We start from the raw sequence: 15,341 nt of genomic DNA, 5'->3' as shown, positions 1-15,341 counted from the left end.
GGAAGCACAGACAGTCATCCTCGCCGAAACCCGAACCACGGATGAAACGAGGCCGCTGCGGAAGCCTGCGGAGGGAGAGGAGGCCCTGGGCAGACTTTCGGAGCAGTGAACGCCGATGGTACAGGAGGAGAGAGGACCCAGCGCAGGGAAGAGAGGTTTGTCAAGAGGCTAGACTGCTGGAATCGGATGGGAAGGAGAAGGTGCGGGGCTCTGGGGACCTGTGAGAGGGCAGCTTGAACAGAGTAGCAAAGGTAGGAGGAGTAAAGGGGTGACCAGTAGGCAGAAGGAGCACACAGGTGTCACTCTCAGAAGTGGGGTGAAAAATGAGAGAAAAAAATAATTCAAACTGCAGTTTGGAGAGAGAAGAGAGGAAAAATAGTAGGATGCTGGCAGATGGAGGAAAAGGGATGAACAGCAAGGAAACACTAACAGTGCAGAGAGAAGAGCCTTCTCCCGGAAGTGGGTGGGAGCTGGGGTCACAAAACCAAAGGAGGGCAGCGTGCAAGGAGGAGAAGACCGTGAAGAAGGTGAAAACATCCTGAGGGGGACACTCTGGGAACCCAGAGCCCAACCCATCCCCTCCCACCCACCCGTCGCACTGCACAGAAAGTCTCATCTTACACACAAGGCCCGGCACCAACAATGCGTCACCACCCATCTTCTGGTCCCTTCAGACACCATGTTCTACCAGTTCCCAGTGGGACTGAGTCCAGACACCCTCTTCCTTGTTTGTGCCAATGCATTCACTATCCACCATCCCCCCTCACAAAACCAGGAGCAGCAATCCCAACCAGGAACCCGCCTCTCTCTACATGTGGAAATCTACCCATCTTTCAAGGTCCAAAGAGCCTTTCTCAGTCTCTCCAACATGATGAGCAATTGTTCGCCCTCTCTCATCACAACAATCATGTTCTCTTTGTATTTAAGTTATTTGTGTACTTGTCTTATCCTCCACTATTAGATTCCAAGCTTCTTAAGATATGGAATTACTTCTCTGCATAAATCTCCTTGGCCTTTATAGTAGAGCCCTGTAGACAGAGTCTGTAAAATGAATGCTGGAGATTTAGCTTCAGAGGCGCTGTTTAGATACAGCTCCCTATACTCATCATGTGAAAGATAAACATAAACAGATAAAAATAAAATGTTTAATACTTTACAATGGGAAGGTCTCAGGCAGGAAAAAACAAAATGAGCTTGGGACATCCCAGGCTGGAAAGCAAGGAAGCACTCAAAGGCTACTGGGGGTGTGTTAACAGGACATGGGAGCCACCTCGAAGGAGTGCCCGTGGGCCAAATTTGGGACCAAATTTGAGCATCAAAATTTGATACTGAATATTTTCCACCCATTTCCAGAAAACTGACTATAATGGCAGCTTCTTCTATGAATCCAGGTTGGCTATAATCATGACAACAATTCTGGATGTAACTTCAGCCAAAAACTATCTTGGCTTCAAGATCTCCAAGCCCTCATTAATTTATCCATAATAATTTTGTAAGGCATTTCAGAAATAGTGTACTTTACCTTGGGAAGAAGTGTATGGTTCTGTATAATGTCCATTATAGTGCAGCTGGGGTGGGGGAGGCATCACATAGGGCTGGGGTTTAGGCTAAGAAATGGAAAATTGGAAACGGCATTAAAACACATTGCCTATGTAATATGTGTAAAGTAATTTTCTGCTGGCTTCTTTCTCTCCATTAAAAACTTCTAAAGCAGCCAAACATATTATATATGAAAAATAAATATGAAGACCCTATAGATCTTACCATATCTATCATTTTCAGTGTTTCATTTCAGTGTTTCATTCTCAGTGTATCATTTCAGTGTTTCATTTTCAGTGTATCATTTCAGTGTTTCATTTTCAGTACCAGAATGGCAATGCTAAATAAGCCCTATGTGCTGATATCAGACATCAGACAGCACAAGAAAACAAGCTGTATCCAAAAAGTTAAGAGCAAGAAGGAATAGACAAGAATTTCCTGAATTCTTATATAAACAATTGAACATAAGAAGCTTATATGTAGTATATTTAATCTTATTAGGCAAAATCATCTAGTATTTTAAATATCTACTGATTACTCTTGGCTAATAGTCAAAATTTTTAATATGAGGTTGGACCTAATATTTAAATATGTATAATATAATAAATATTATATAATATAAATATTAGGCTTAAGCTATGGAAAATCACCATTTCTTTGGTCAAATATCAGCACACTTTTGTGGTTCAAACTAAAAATTAATACTGCTAAAAGCATATTTTATTAAGGAAGATGACATCACTAAAAGAAAAAGAGCAATTGTATTTTTCCTTCTTTCTTACCAGAGACATCCTCGAAGAAGACCTCCTCCTAATTGGGTTCACTATGACGGTCTGTGTTTGCCTGTAAAATAAGACATGTCTTTGAGAAGAGCATATATATATATATATATATATATATATATATATATATATATATATATATATATATATATATATACTCATATACACATAACCTTCCTAATTCTACCAAAATCAGTTAATAAAAAGGTAAAACGATAAATCTTCTAAAGCAAAAGAGACAAACTAATCCAATCATAAATTAGAGAAAAGAAAGGAGATTTTCTGTCCTTACCTGGGGCCTCGGCCCTCTCCTGATGCCCAGATCCCTCTCACCACACTCCAGGGTTTGAGCCTCATGGGGCGTCAGTCACCTGGACTACCAGAGGGGTGGGCAGGAGTAACTTTCCCTGGTCCATTTGGGTGGAACCTCTGGAGTGATCAGAAGCAGAGGGGAAAACAGGCCACGCCAGAGGGCCGCAAACTCATCCCAAGGGAAGCAAGATTCAGTGCAAATGCATCTCTCCTGTAGGCCTGGCTCAGCACTGACCACCTCCATGAAGAGATAAGGTTATAACTTTGGAAACTTAAGAATCTATATTTCCTCTAAGGAACTAAGATAGGGAAAGCAGAACAGTAGGAAAATTGGTTTGGTGGGCCTGTGATAAATCCATTCACCTTTCTTAGCAAGAAACTTCTCTCTGGTTTTAAGTGTACTTTTTAAAAAGGAATGAGAATATTCAGGAGTGCCGACTAATATTTATCAGATAATCTGAGATTTTAAGATATTCACAGCAAGCTCCATCTTTGAATAAACGTAGCTCACAAACAAGAGACAGAAAAGTCCTTTGGTAAATCAATCTTTTTAAAACAGAGGTAGACATTTTTTTGTTTTGTTCTTATGTGTGGTCAGTTATATTGCAAATAAGATCTAGGAACCTAAACACATAGGATTCTTGGCTTTGTTGATGATGTAATTTTGTCAAAGCACTTTTTGAAAAACCTTTGACCATTTGTTCCTAGCTCATGAGCTTACGTGATACATAATTACTGATTACAAAAATATTTTGTGGGGCTTCCCTGGTGGCGCAGTGGTTGAGAATCTGCCTGCCAATGCAGGGGACACGGGTTCGAGCCCTGGTCTGGGAAGATCCCACATGCCGCGGAGCAACTGGGCCCGTGAGCCACAATTACTGAGCCTGCGTGTCTGGAGCCTGTGCCCCGCAACAAGAGAGGCCGCGACAGTGAAAGGCCCGCGCACCGCGATGAAGAGTGGCCCCCGCTTGCCGCAACTAGAGAAAGTCCTCACACAGAAACGAAGACCCAACACAGCCAAAAATAAATAAATAAATAAATAAAAATTAAAAAAATAAATTAAATTAAATTAAATTAAATTACCTGTCAGTTTAAAAATTGAAAATATAACAGATTTAAAAAAAAATATTTTGTGACCCTTGGTTATAGTGTTCTAAGGACTAATTACTAGAAAATCCACAAAGTAAACACTAGCTCCATTTAATCAGTAAATTTACCATAATATCAAGCCTCATGTCTCATAAATTAACATTATTCTTAGCACTCTAACAACTAATTTCCTATATTCAAACCCTAAATATTAGCTAACTTTTACAAGATTTTTGAGATTTAAAAAAAATTTACTGATTATTAGGAGCTTATCAAGTAGCTACAGTTGCTTTTAAGAGTTGACTTTTTTTGATTAAATGCTTTCTTTAATAATATCCTTCTATTATCGCTGGAAAGTATTAAGATTGTTGATGAAGAATAGATGTCTTGAAAAAAAAAAAAAAAAAAACAGAATAGATGTCTCTTTCCCAAAGGATGTTCCCCATTCTGCCAGTAATTATTACTTAACAATAATAAAATGGATGCTAATTCCATTAGACTGCAAAAATACCTGCATCAATTGGTAAAGCATTATATATCAGTAGAAGAGGAGGCCTCCTTAGTGGAACAAGTCAGGAGGGTGTGTCTGGGCCTTTTTTTTTTTTTTTTTTTTAAGCACTCCTTAACTGCACATTAATATATTCTTAAAATTCGTGTCCAGAATTTGAAGACACTGCATTTTGTAGCCTTGAAATTTTCTTTCCCTTTATTCTCCATTGTTAGGACTAGGTTTAGGCCAACTGGGTCCTTTGAAGTTTATATTTAGTCCAGAGACTCAGTAAACTGACCAAACTTTTAAAGTACTATAAATTCAGAATTCAGAGATGGGGAGAAAGGTTGCTGATAGAAACCTCCAACACCATGTCCAGGATTGCCCAGCGGGAACAAGAATAAACTTAAGCGTGTTAAACCCAAAATCCAAGGGTGCAGACGGCAACTCCCACACTCGGGATCTATTTGGGCACCTTGCTGGCGGCACCCGGGATGGAGGCGACACTGCCCCCTGGAGAGGCCACTTCTGCTGAACACAAACTAGTACGTGTTCCGCCTGCCAAACTGTTTGACGCAGGCAGCCGCGCCATCAGTTCTAATATTCTAACCTCCTCTTTCTTCCTGCCAATATTCTTATAAAGGCAGTTTGCTCTGAGATCAGCTATCCTAAACTTAGTACACAAGAGAAAATGGTGTAACTGTTGGTTGTGTTTTGGGGCAGTTACGATGCTGATGGGTGCTGCTAAAGATGAGGCAGCTGAAGAACTTAGGAAAAAAAAAAACCACTGGAATGCGTGTACTGGAGATGACAAAATAAGAAAAGGCTGCTAGCCCAAGTAAAACAAATGATATTACTTACTGAAAACAGTGCTAAAGGCTATACCTGATTACCTCATGGGATACTAACACCAACCCCATAAACGAGGCCAGTTATTATCCTGATTTTACAGATGCGGAAACTGATCCTTAGATTAAGTAAATTGCTCCTGGCCATGTGGCAAATAAGCAGAACTGGCACTTGAACCAGGCACGTCTGTCAGACTCCTGAGCACATGCCCCTAACAGCTGACTATCTGTCTCACCCGCTCCCAACCTCAACAGATTCGTAGGCTCCATGGAGGCAAACGACACACCATGGTACCACTGATGCCTGGCACACAAGGAAGGTGCCAAATGTTTGTTGAATAAATGAATGAAATAGTGAGTGAGGACTGAAGTTGATGCTCATGGCTAAGCATTTACAGTTGAGCTGTAAAGGCTGTGAATTGCTAAGAGTCGTCCGACTTTCGCTTTGTGAGCTTCCTTTCTTATACATTTCTAGCTAGTGCTAGAGGAGTGAGCTTTGGATGAACAAAAAATATGTTGGATGGTGGAAATACCTAGAAAATGTTGATCTCAATGACTCTCCTTTAATGGGATAGGGGTTACTCTCTTCTGCCAAGCCTCTCGCAGTCTCTTCAAACCCTGCGGTAGGCCTCGAGGAAGTGGGGCAACCCCATCCCCTTCCAGTCAACCTCCGGATCACAGAAGTCTCCAGGACAGAGACCAGCTGCTGTATTCACTCATATTTAGTTTACACCTAAACTGCAGGGAACACAGACCAACCCTCTGACAAGGCTCAGCAAGCAGCCCACTGGTGACAGAAATCCAACTCCCCCGTCTAGAGAAAGTCTGTGGAAACTTCTACCACTTGGCTTTGCAGGTTGCGGGATACCAACCTCCCCTTCCCCCGTTCCCCCCAGAGAGGAGAGAGAAAAGCCTCCCATACTAAGACCCCTCTCAAGAGTCCTTTTCCCTTCCAGGCTCTTCTCATATAAATTCAGGAGGTCCAGTCCTGGGGCTTGGGGTGGGGAAGACGGGGAGAGAAGTCATTTCACCTAAGAGATTGACATTACCTCATTTAATTCCTATTCCAACCCTAAACAGATGTTAAGTAAAAGCCCCATTTCCCCCATTTTATAAATTAAAAAGCAAAGAGATTGTTGTTATCTAGCATTTTTAAGGCTTGGGTGACATAAAAAAGATGATTCTGTTACCTAAAGTACTTTGAAAGTGGAGAGAGAGAGCAAGACTGAAGATGGATCACGCCATTCTATAAATTCTAAAATAGAGTCACCTAGGTCAAGGTTAGAGGACTCACATAAGGCCATCCCAAGCACCATTAGACAATGTATCAGGACTGAGGAGCGGGGAAGGGGACACTCAGGAGCAAAGTCCTCCTTTCTACGCAAGCAGAGTCCATCTCCTGAGCCACTGGTCGCCCCAGCCTGAACCTGATGTCCAGAATTCAATGCCCAGTTCCAGGCCTGCTGCGGTTTCATTAAATGCCCATCTGGACCATGAGAACGAGTCTATCAGTACTTCAGAATCATTATCACTTTAAATGCGACTAAGCACAGTCTGGATTGAGAGCCTTAAAAGAAATGACCATAAAAATTAAAGTTATTGGACTTCCCTGGTGGTGCAGTGGTTAAGAATCCGACTGCCAATGCAGGGGACACGGGTTCGAGCCCTGGTCCGGGAAGATCCCACATGCCGCGGAGCAACTAAGCTCGTGCGCCACAACTACTGAGCCCGCGTGCCTACAGCCCGTGCTCTGCAACAAGAGAAGCCACCACAATAAAAAGCCACGCACCGCAACAAAGAGTAGCCCCCGCTCTCCGCAATTAGTGAAAGCCTGTGCGCAGCAACGAAGACCCAACACAGCCAAAAAAAGAAAAAAGAAAAAAAAAAAAGGCAGCTTCAGCAGTATTCCAGATGAGAACTATGGCAGGCAGCACTAAGTCATCAGCTGAAAGAGTTGTATAAATGGTCAGATTTAGATATGTTTTGAAGGCAGAATTTGCAGAGCGTACTGACAAATTGGATGTGGGATGAAAGAGAAACAGGAATTAAGTAGGACTTCTAGGTTTGGGGCCTGAGTGACTATGGTGTGCCGCCACCTGTCGAAATGGGGGACAGTAGGAAGAAGCAGACTCTGGGGCAGGAAGAGGAGCAAATCGAGCGTTTGGTTTTAGGCGTATCAAATTTGAGAAGCCTGTTAGGCACCCAAGGAGAGATGTCAGTAGGGTGTGCAAGTCAAGTGCTCAGGGGGAAGACAGGACTAGAAATGAAGTCAGGTGCACTTTAGTATATAGATGCTGCTTTGAAGCCTGGGGTCAAGCCAAATCCCCTAGAGAATGAGTGTAGATGAGAAGAGGTCCGAGGATTATATCAGCAAAGCCGACTGAGAAGAAATAGGCTTAGAAAGAGAAGAAGCAGGAGAGGGTGGGGTCCTGGCAGCCAAGGAAGAGCAGGGTGCAGGGGGGAAGGGATGAGCAGAGGTGCGGTGCTGCCCGGGAGTCAAGTGCAAGAACTCCTGAAATGACCACTGGGTGAAGGTCACTGTCGCTCTGACAAGCAGCATCAGTGGCGTGGCAGCTTAGGGGAAACGGGGTGGAAGGAAGGCGAGAGAGCAAGATTATACAACTCTTTTGAAGAAATCAGCTGTAAAAGAGAAGAGAGATACGGCACCGTGGCTAGAGGGCATGTGGAACAAAGGAAAAGTTTTAAGAGGTAAAATATTACAGCATGTTTGTAACCTGATGGGAATGATCCAGCAGAAAGGGGGAAACCCATGTGGGCTGAGGAAAACGTACATTTAGGAAGAAGGGGTATAAATTCTTCAAATGGCTTGAAAAGCTGAATAACCTTTTTTTACTCAAAATGTTGATTAAAAAAAAAAAATTCCATTTTAGCTTTCGTGAATTAGAATAATTCTAGTTACTAGCTGAAAGAAATCTTAGAGGCATATCTGTAGTTATTAGAGGTTGGTCCAAAGCTAAAACTGAGAAATAAAATTTTGACATCCAAAAGTAAAGAGATTATTATAAAAATGTTATCTTTTTTTTTTTTTTTTCTTAATTTGCCTTTCTAGATGATATACTATAGTTCGAGATGAAAACTTCTAAGCTCATCACCTCCCACAGTTTCTGTGAGCAGGGTATACTTACAGGCTGCACTGATTCAGTCTGTAAAACTTGTGTCGCGCAACACAGAGTCTCCACACGTATTTTGCTGTTTCCATGTCTTCCTAGCAAACAAAATATGCACAAAGTAAACAAAAGCACATCTACAACTTGATACAGAGCTCACCTGAGAACAAGACAGAATTGGGTGACATATTATTTCAAAGTCACTTTCCACACATTGGGATTCTCTCATTTTCTAAAATTGCACCCCTCCTATGAATGTTGTAATTAGGACTCAGATTATGAAGACAAACAAAAAGCTGCTACACAGTGTGATTCTTATATTAAACAGTTTCAAAATGACTTAGAAATTCTAAAATTATGAAAATGTCCACTTTTACTACTGACAGCTAGATACTCAGACATTTTTAAATAAAACGTTTTTATTACTGACGACTAGATACTTAAAGACATTTTTAAACAAAATGACTCAGTGACTCATTGCTTTTGTCAAGAGAGTAAAAGTAACTGTGAAATGGCATTTCTAAAGAGCTGTTCACTTATCAGCGGAAGTTAAGATACCAGTGTTTACCCTCTCCCATACTTAATAGTCCCTTAAATTTAATTTATTAGAGATCATAATCAGATAGTATTTATCCAAAAACTCATTCATTCATTCAACAGTATTTACTGAGCAACTAATTTTTGCTACGTACTACTATACAAAACGTTATAAAGTATTATAAAATTTTATGTTTTATAAAACTATGAAATACTATAATTTTAATGCTACCCCCCCCAAACACACATACACACGGAAGTGTTAATTTTCAGGAAAAACATTACATACAGATTCCTAATGTTTACTCACAGTCTGAAACTGGATGGTCTCCTCTTTATTTGACAGCTCTAATGCAAAAAAGGACTTATTGTGGGACATGTTAGCAATATCATGCCACCTAAAGAACAACAAACAGCAAACGGCAATGTGAGTGCTCAGGTTTTTTACTAAGAGATAGAATATATGAGTTTTTCCTTTTTGAGCTTAATATATAAGCTACTATTTGTTTATCATTTTAGAAAGAAAACAGTGGTCTGAATCAGCTCGCGTGCACTTTCTAATTGAAGTGACAACAGCTAGTGGCAAGAAGTAAAAGCATGTATACTAAAATGAAGGCAGAGTATTTAAAAATGTAAAATCTATTTATCCTCATTTGCTGGACTAATTTGATCAAGCATCCCGCTCTCAGCTGGTTGCCAATGCCTCCTTCATTCATTCAACAAACATTTTAAAGGATACACACTATGATAATACCAGAAATTGTGTTAGGTCCTAGGATACTAAGATCAGTAAGGGACAGTGCTTCCCTCAAAGGGGCACAGATGGAGGGTAGGGCTGATAGAGAACACAGAAGCAGACAAATACTGTTAAGTTCTGCAGGTATACAGGGCAAAATAAGGCACAAAACTAGAGGAGAGCTGCTCTGAAAAGCTGGTGGAGCAGGGTGAAGATAAAGTTCCAATCCAAAGAGTGAACTATTTTGGGTGTGTTCACCAGGATTCAAACTCCGATTTGGAACTTTCCAACTCTATTTTACCACGTTCAGATTTTATATATTAATATTTTATTTTATTATGTAACTGTATAATTTTATAAAAGGGAAAAATAGGTCTGGAAAAACAAAATCTATCCCTCTTTATCCTTCTCCATTATATTAGATTTATTTAAATTTATTTAATTAAATAAAATTCATTTGTAGTAATTTGGTGCTTAATTGCTAAACCTAAAGATTATTAGCATCATATTAAAGAAGGCAATTTTAGAATCTCCTATCCAGTGAGATAAAGGAAGCCTTTATCTCACTTATCCAGTGAGGTAAAGGAGATGTCTCCCAATGTCAGGGTCCTGCCCTTCCGGTGGAGGCCAGATCCATTTCCACCCCCTACCCCGCAGCTCAGCATGTCCGGGAGACAATGAGCAGCCTGGGGACATGAGAGCAATTGCCAAATGGGAGCCACCTGACCCAGTGCAGTCCAGCCTAGGAGTGGGGATCTACTCCCCAAGCCGGGTACACGCTCTGTGGTCCTAATCACCATGGAGAATTCAGGGCCCAAAAGATAGTAAAGCAAAGGAAATGAAGGGACAAAGAATACTGAAAAGGAAATTTAAATCACCTGAAATCTCATTGTTCAGAGCCAGCCACTGTTAGCACATTGCTATATATCCTTTCTGTCCTTCTTACTAGATACATTCCAAGATTTCCACAAATGGATAGTATCACTTTTTTATAATCAAGAAAAGAAAAATCAACATTATAAGAAGTAATTGAAATTTTTTTAGATGTTGGTATTTTAGGAATTTTGGTACAAACTAGAATCAGAGAAAGGCCTAGAGTTTCCACAAGAAATAGCCCTGGAAACCAGAGCTCAAATGAAAAATTCACACCAAGACAAAGAATGACCTTCATATGGTAAGAAAAGGGTCACACATTTTTAAGCATTTCATAAGCAGGCCACCGTTACAAGCACTATTTTCTACAATTTGGTTTGAAGAAAGTATCTTATAAAAAGAACCATTGCAGTCAGGTGGTATTTTATTCTAGGAAGGGCATATTGCCATTTTCTAGTGAGGCCTTGGGAGAGATTTACTTGTGAGCGATATAACTAGCACAGGTACTAAAAAATATCACCAACAGGAGCCACAGAAAGTGCACAGAAAGATGTAAGAAAAATACCTAAATATCACAGGAGGCCTTCCATTCTTATGTTTCACAAAGATACCTTCGAGACACGCTCCGATGGATATGTCGCTGCCTTGGCTATCCTAAGAGGAGAAAGCGAAAAAGGAAACACTCGGGCAGCAGATGCATAAGAACCACAATGACCACACCTACTTCCCTACTCTTGTGTCCCAGATAGGAAATGTTCAGAAAACCTATGCTGAAGGCAAAAAGTCTGCAAGATATAAATGTATCATCTTGTAAATACATATGAAAACAGAGTTGGGCTCCTTAAGGAACTCTATTTCAAGAGCACTTCCAAGAAAAAGCACAAAACAGGAATGTGTTTTACTACAAAATTTTGGTCACAAGGACCTCAGCTTTTACGTTTCTTTGGCCTTTGCACAGCAGGGCATCCCTGGGCTTCCCCGCTCTCCTGGTAGAATTACTAAGATGCCTTTGGCGAGCCCAGTCTTCATGCTACGCTTACCTTGGCAGGGTAGCTCTCTTCTCCATAGCCGTCCATTCTCTCTATCTCCTGCATGTACAGCATTTCAGCATCAGGAGCTGTCAGCCCTCTGCAACCCAAAAGAAGTTAGTCAGATTGTTCACAAAACTAAAAAAATTTTTTACGAAAAGCTTTTCTAAAAAAACTACATATCAGTTTGTCATAAAACATTAGAAACATTTCAAGTTTCTAAGCATCTGTGATTAGATATATCAATGCATCAGTATTTACTGAAAACCAACTGCATGCAAAAGCACTGTGCTGAACGCTGAGGGTTAGTTATTAAGATCCTACCCCTTGTACTTTAGGCAGGTAAGGGGAAAGGCAGGAAATAAAACCACCCCCTAAAATAACTTCAGTGAAAGCTAGAATTCTTTTTAAACCACCAAAGTATCAGGCAATACTAAGCACTGTGTGCTAAATTGCAAACAGTAAGTGCTGCAGGTAAGGGTTAGAAGATGGAAATCCTTTTTAGCTCAGGTGACAGAATTACAAGAATGGGTGTGCAGGTAGGAAGGCACTCAACTGCACGGACACGTGCCTCTCCAGCCTCATCTTCTGCTGCTCTCCCACACCCACAAGGCACCCCACACTGCGACCATCCCAAACGCAGCATTTCTTTGACTATACCACATTCCCTCATGCCTCCAGGCCTTTGTACGTGCTAATCCCGCTTCCTGGTATACCTATCACCCACTTGCATACCTGGTCAATCCCTAATACCCTTCAAGACTCAGCCTACATGTCACTCCTTCTTTGTCACCTTCTGTGACTGCCCTGAGTCTAAGTCAGATGCCCTTGCTCTGTGTAGAACCACCACATTCTGTGCACACTTCTCCCCCGTACCCATTATCAGTATTACTATTACTATTACAATGGGCTGTCCTGCCTATCCCTTAAGATGCCAAAGCAGGGAATACATCCTTTGACGGCAGATCATTGTTCTATTTATCTTTGTGCCACAGCATTGAGCACTCTGCCTCATACAGAATAACAGCACTAAACTCTCTTTTAAGGAGGTGCACAAATGAATGAGTGAAAATAACAAAAGATAGAGTGATGTGTGCCTGAGGGATTAATTATGCTGAAAAAAAAAAGGTTCATTTGGACAGCAGAAGGTAAAGCTGGAATGGCAGGATTTAACCAACTTGTGGGAAGCCTTTAATCCCAGGGGTAATGAACTTAGGCTGGTGGAAAGCAAGAAGAGATTCATGAACATTTGAGGAGAAGAGGGGAGACAAGTCAAAAGTGATATTTTAGGAAGATTAATCTTTTGTGAGTGACTGTATGGATTTGAGTGGGGACAGATTAAAGGCAAAAGGTTATTTTTAATGGGAGGGGGTGAATAATAGGTTATAATTAGACAGACCTGGGTTCAAATCCCACCTCTACCACATGTAACTTTGGGCAAGTTATTTAGTCTTTGTGAGGTTGATTTTCCCAATCTGTAAGGAGATAGTAACATTTACCTTAAAGAATGGTTGTAAGAATTTAATGATATATAAAGTACTTGGAACTGTGTGGTATTTGGTTTAGAATAAAAGCTAGCATTCTCTAGGACAGGGTTTTTGGACAACACATACAGATTCACTCTCAAAGAAAGTCACTCTCTGCCCAGAAGCAGGGGTCAGGGCAATAAGCACCACAGCTCTCAGCACAGCTCCCCCAGAGGACAGAGACACAGCTTCCAAAGGTGTAAGGGGGGGACTAGAGGGGCGGACACAAAAGAAAACATCACATCTGCCACATCACAAAAGAAAACGTGTCTCCCTAATCTTGCATTAACCTACACAGCACCGAGTCACCACCAAAACCTTTAAGACATGGGATGAAGAACTGTCATCCTTCAGTGACTGCAGCTTTCAACTTTCTCAGTTTCATCAACGATAAAAAATGAATAATACATGAGTTAATACAGGTAAGTGCTCATAAGAGCACTTGGTACGCGGTGAGAGCTCTGCAGAGGTTGGCTCCTGGTAACTAGCAGTAGTAGCAGCCAGCAGTAGTAAAGTTCCAAATTTAATGGTGTCAATGCATGGTTCAAATTCAAACAGGTATTAGTTCTAAACTATTTCCACTTCTCAGCGTTACCTGTATTTCTGATGCAGTAAGGCCACTTTTTGGGTTGCTTCCTCCAATACTTTTTCATCTTGTAACCACTCCTGGAAAAAACATACTGCAGTAAGTATGTAAACAAATTACCCAAATTTCTTAGAAGGAATCCGTGCTACTGTTACTGACTCTTCACCAGCAGGCAAAACTAGGGCTAGTGTTAATGTGTGCGAGCTTTGCTTAAGGACATAATCATGATCTTTCTAAGGAATTACGTGGCTTCTGCTCAAGAGCCAAAACACTTGCCCTGCCTTCTCAATTCATCCCAGAGAAAGTTTCAGATGAGTTATTTCAGTTTGGTAACATCATCAGCCAGTTCCAAGCCCAGCACGTAACACCTTGTGCATTCCCTGGCTGGTTGTGTAGACACTCGGAAGAGCGTACCACCTCCCGTAGTTGTTCCAACACACAGTTTCCCTGTCAATTCCATCAGTGGTGACTTTAAAATGTAGAAGGCAGTGTCTTTTTGTCATCTACTCCTTAATTTGCGGATGAGAAACCAAATCCATTTCAACATAACTCTGTCAGGTTTTGAGCCTTCAGTTAAAAGCAAAACCTCTACGTGGTTCCTCAGAAGTTGGAAATCTGTCCCTCTCTTTAGACTCACATCCAAACACAAAATGAATTTCTCTGGCTGCAGTCCAATGACCACAGACCCTTCTGTTTCTGTGGGTTTACAAGGACCAGAAGACTATAACAGAGAAAGCATTTACACTTGAGCTGTTTATAAGAGGAAATTGATTTTTTAAACTCTATTCCTGCCTAGTAAGTCTACTATATGGACTTCATTTCAGGGAATATTAAGGGTATGGAAATAAATTGTTTTTAAAAAGGCCCAATGTCAAAAGCATTCTTACCACAGGAAGCAAGGCAAATTTCTGAAGAAAGTCCTGGGATTCATACTGATCAAAGTCACCAAAATCAGCTATATAAAATGACAAATATTCACATGTCAATTATGCTTAACTGGAAGCAAAACATGCAGAACTAAATTCAATATGCAGTATACAGATGGTGTGCTTATGATTTAGATGTCAAATTTGCCTTATAGCTTATAAAGTGTATACTTTTAAAATACCCTTATAAAAACATTAATTAGGTAGATTCATGTGTCTTGACTTGGGAAAAAATGCCTTTTAATAAAGTGAAAAAAACCAAGTTACAAACTATATATAAACCATCTCTTTTTTTGTCATTGAAAAACAAACAAAACCTACTTTGTAATCATGTATGCTTACTTATGCACAGAAAAATGTCAGGAAGAAACCAAACCATTCATGGTAGTGATTATCTCTAGGAAGAGGAATTAGATCATCTGAATATGTTACAGCAAGATGTATCTGTTTAGAAATTTTTAATTGTTCAAAAAATTGATAGTTCAGCAAAAAGTTTAGGAAAAACTAACTCTTAAAGCCAAAGATGACACTTAGGAAGCTTCAAAGTACCTTGAAAAGGAATGTGGCTCCATGTGTATCAGGCATTTATTTGTCTAGAAATGATATATGTCTCCATGCCTGCTAATATCTGATGGAACTTTATTAATGATTCTTCTGATTAAATTTCAATTCCCAAGATTAAATGCCAGTTATCATTTGAAATAATGCCCCATCAGAAGTCTTTCCAAAGTACATTACATACATGTAAATACATATAGATTAGACATGTGAAAAATGACAGTTAATTCAAAAATACTTGTGAAATGCAAAACTATCTATTATGATTGACGATGTCCTATAACCTAGGACAACTGAGAAACCAAACAAATGACGTACGCTTAAAGTACAAGCGAACGTAACCTCATCAACCACATTGTTTGGCTGATCTTTCCTCTGAAAAT

At 40.4% G+C, this 15,341-nt stretch overlaps 1 protein-coding gene across 3 annotated transcripts in view; it reads right to left on the bottom strand.

The window, feature by feature from the left end:
• The window catches only part of PTPN21 (protein tyrosine phosphatase non-receptor type 21), a 67,336-nt gene that overhangs the window by 21,049 nt on the left and 30,946 nt on the right, over positions 1-15,341 (bottom strand). For all 3 annotated transcript variants that reach the window (XR_014260955.1, XR_014260956.1, XM_082451218.1), the window contains exons 5-12: positions 14,362-14,429; positions 13,484-13,554; positions 11,375-11,462; positions 10,900-10,988; positions 9,036-9,123; positions 8,207-8,286; positions 2,322-2,382; positions 1,523-1,607 (exon numbers count right to left, since the gene is read on the bottom strand). Coding sequence is in view for 1 of the 3 variants with exons in the window: in XM_082451218.1 (XP_082307344.1) it covers positions 1,523-1,607; positions 2,322-2,382; positions 8,207-8,286; positions 9,036-9,123; positions 10,900-10,988; positions 11,375-11,462; positions 13,484-13,554; positions 14,362-14,429 (630 nt within the window). In the remaining 2 variants the exon portion in view is untranslated. The remainder of the gene's footprint in view (positions 1-1,522; positions 1,608-2,321; positions 2,383-8,206; positions 8,287-9,035; positions 9,124-10,899; positions 10,989-11,374; positions 11,463-13,483; positions 13,555-14,361; positions 14,430-15,341) is intronic.

This window comes from Balaenoptera physalus, assembly GCF_965194825.1.
Source record: "Balaenoptera physalus genome assembly, chromosome: 2".
NCBI classification, from domain to species: Eukaryota; Metazoa; Chordata; class Mammalia; order Artiodactyla; family Balaenopteridae; genus Balaenoptera; species Balaenoptera physalus.
This window is presented reverse-complemented; position numbering and strand designations above follow the sequence as displayed.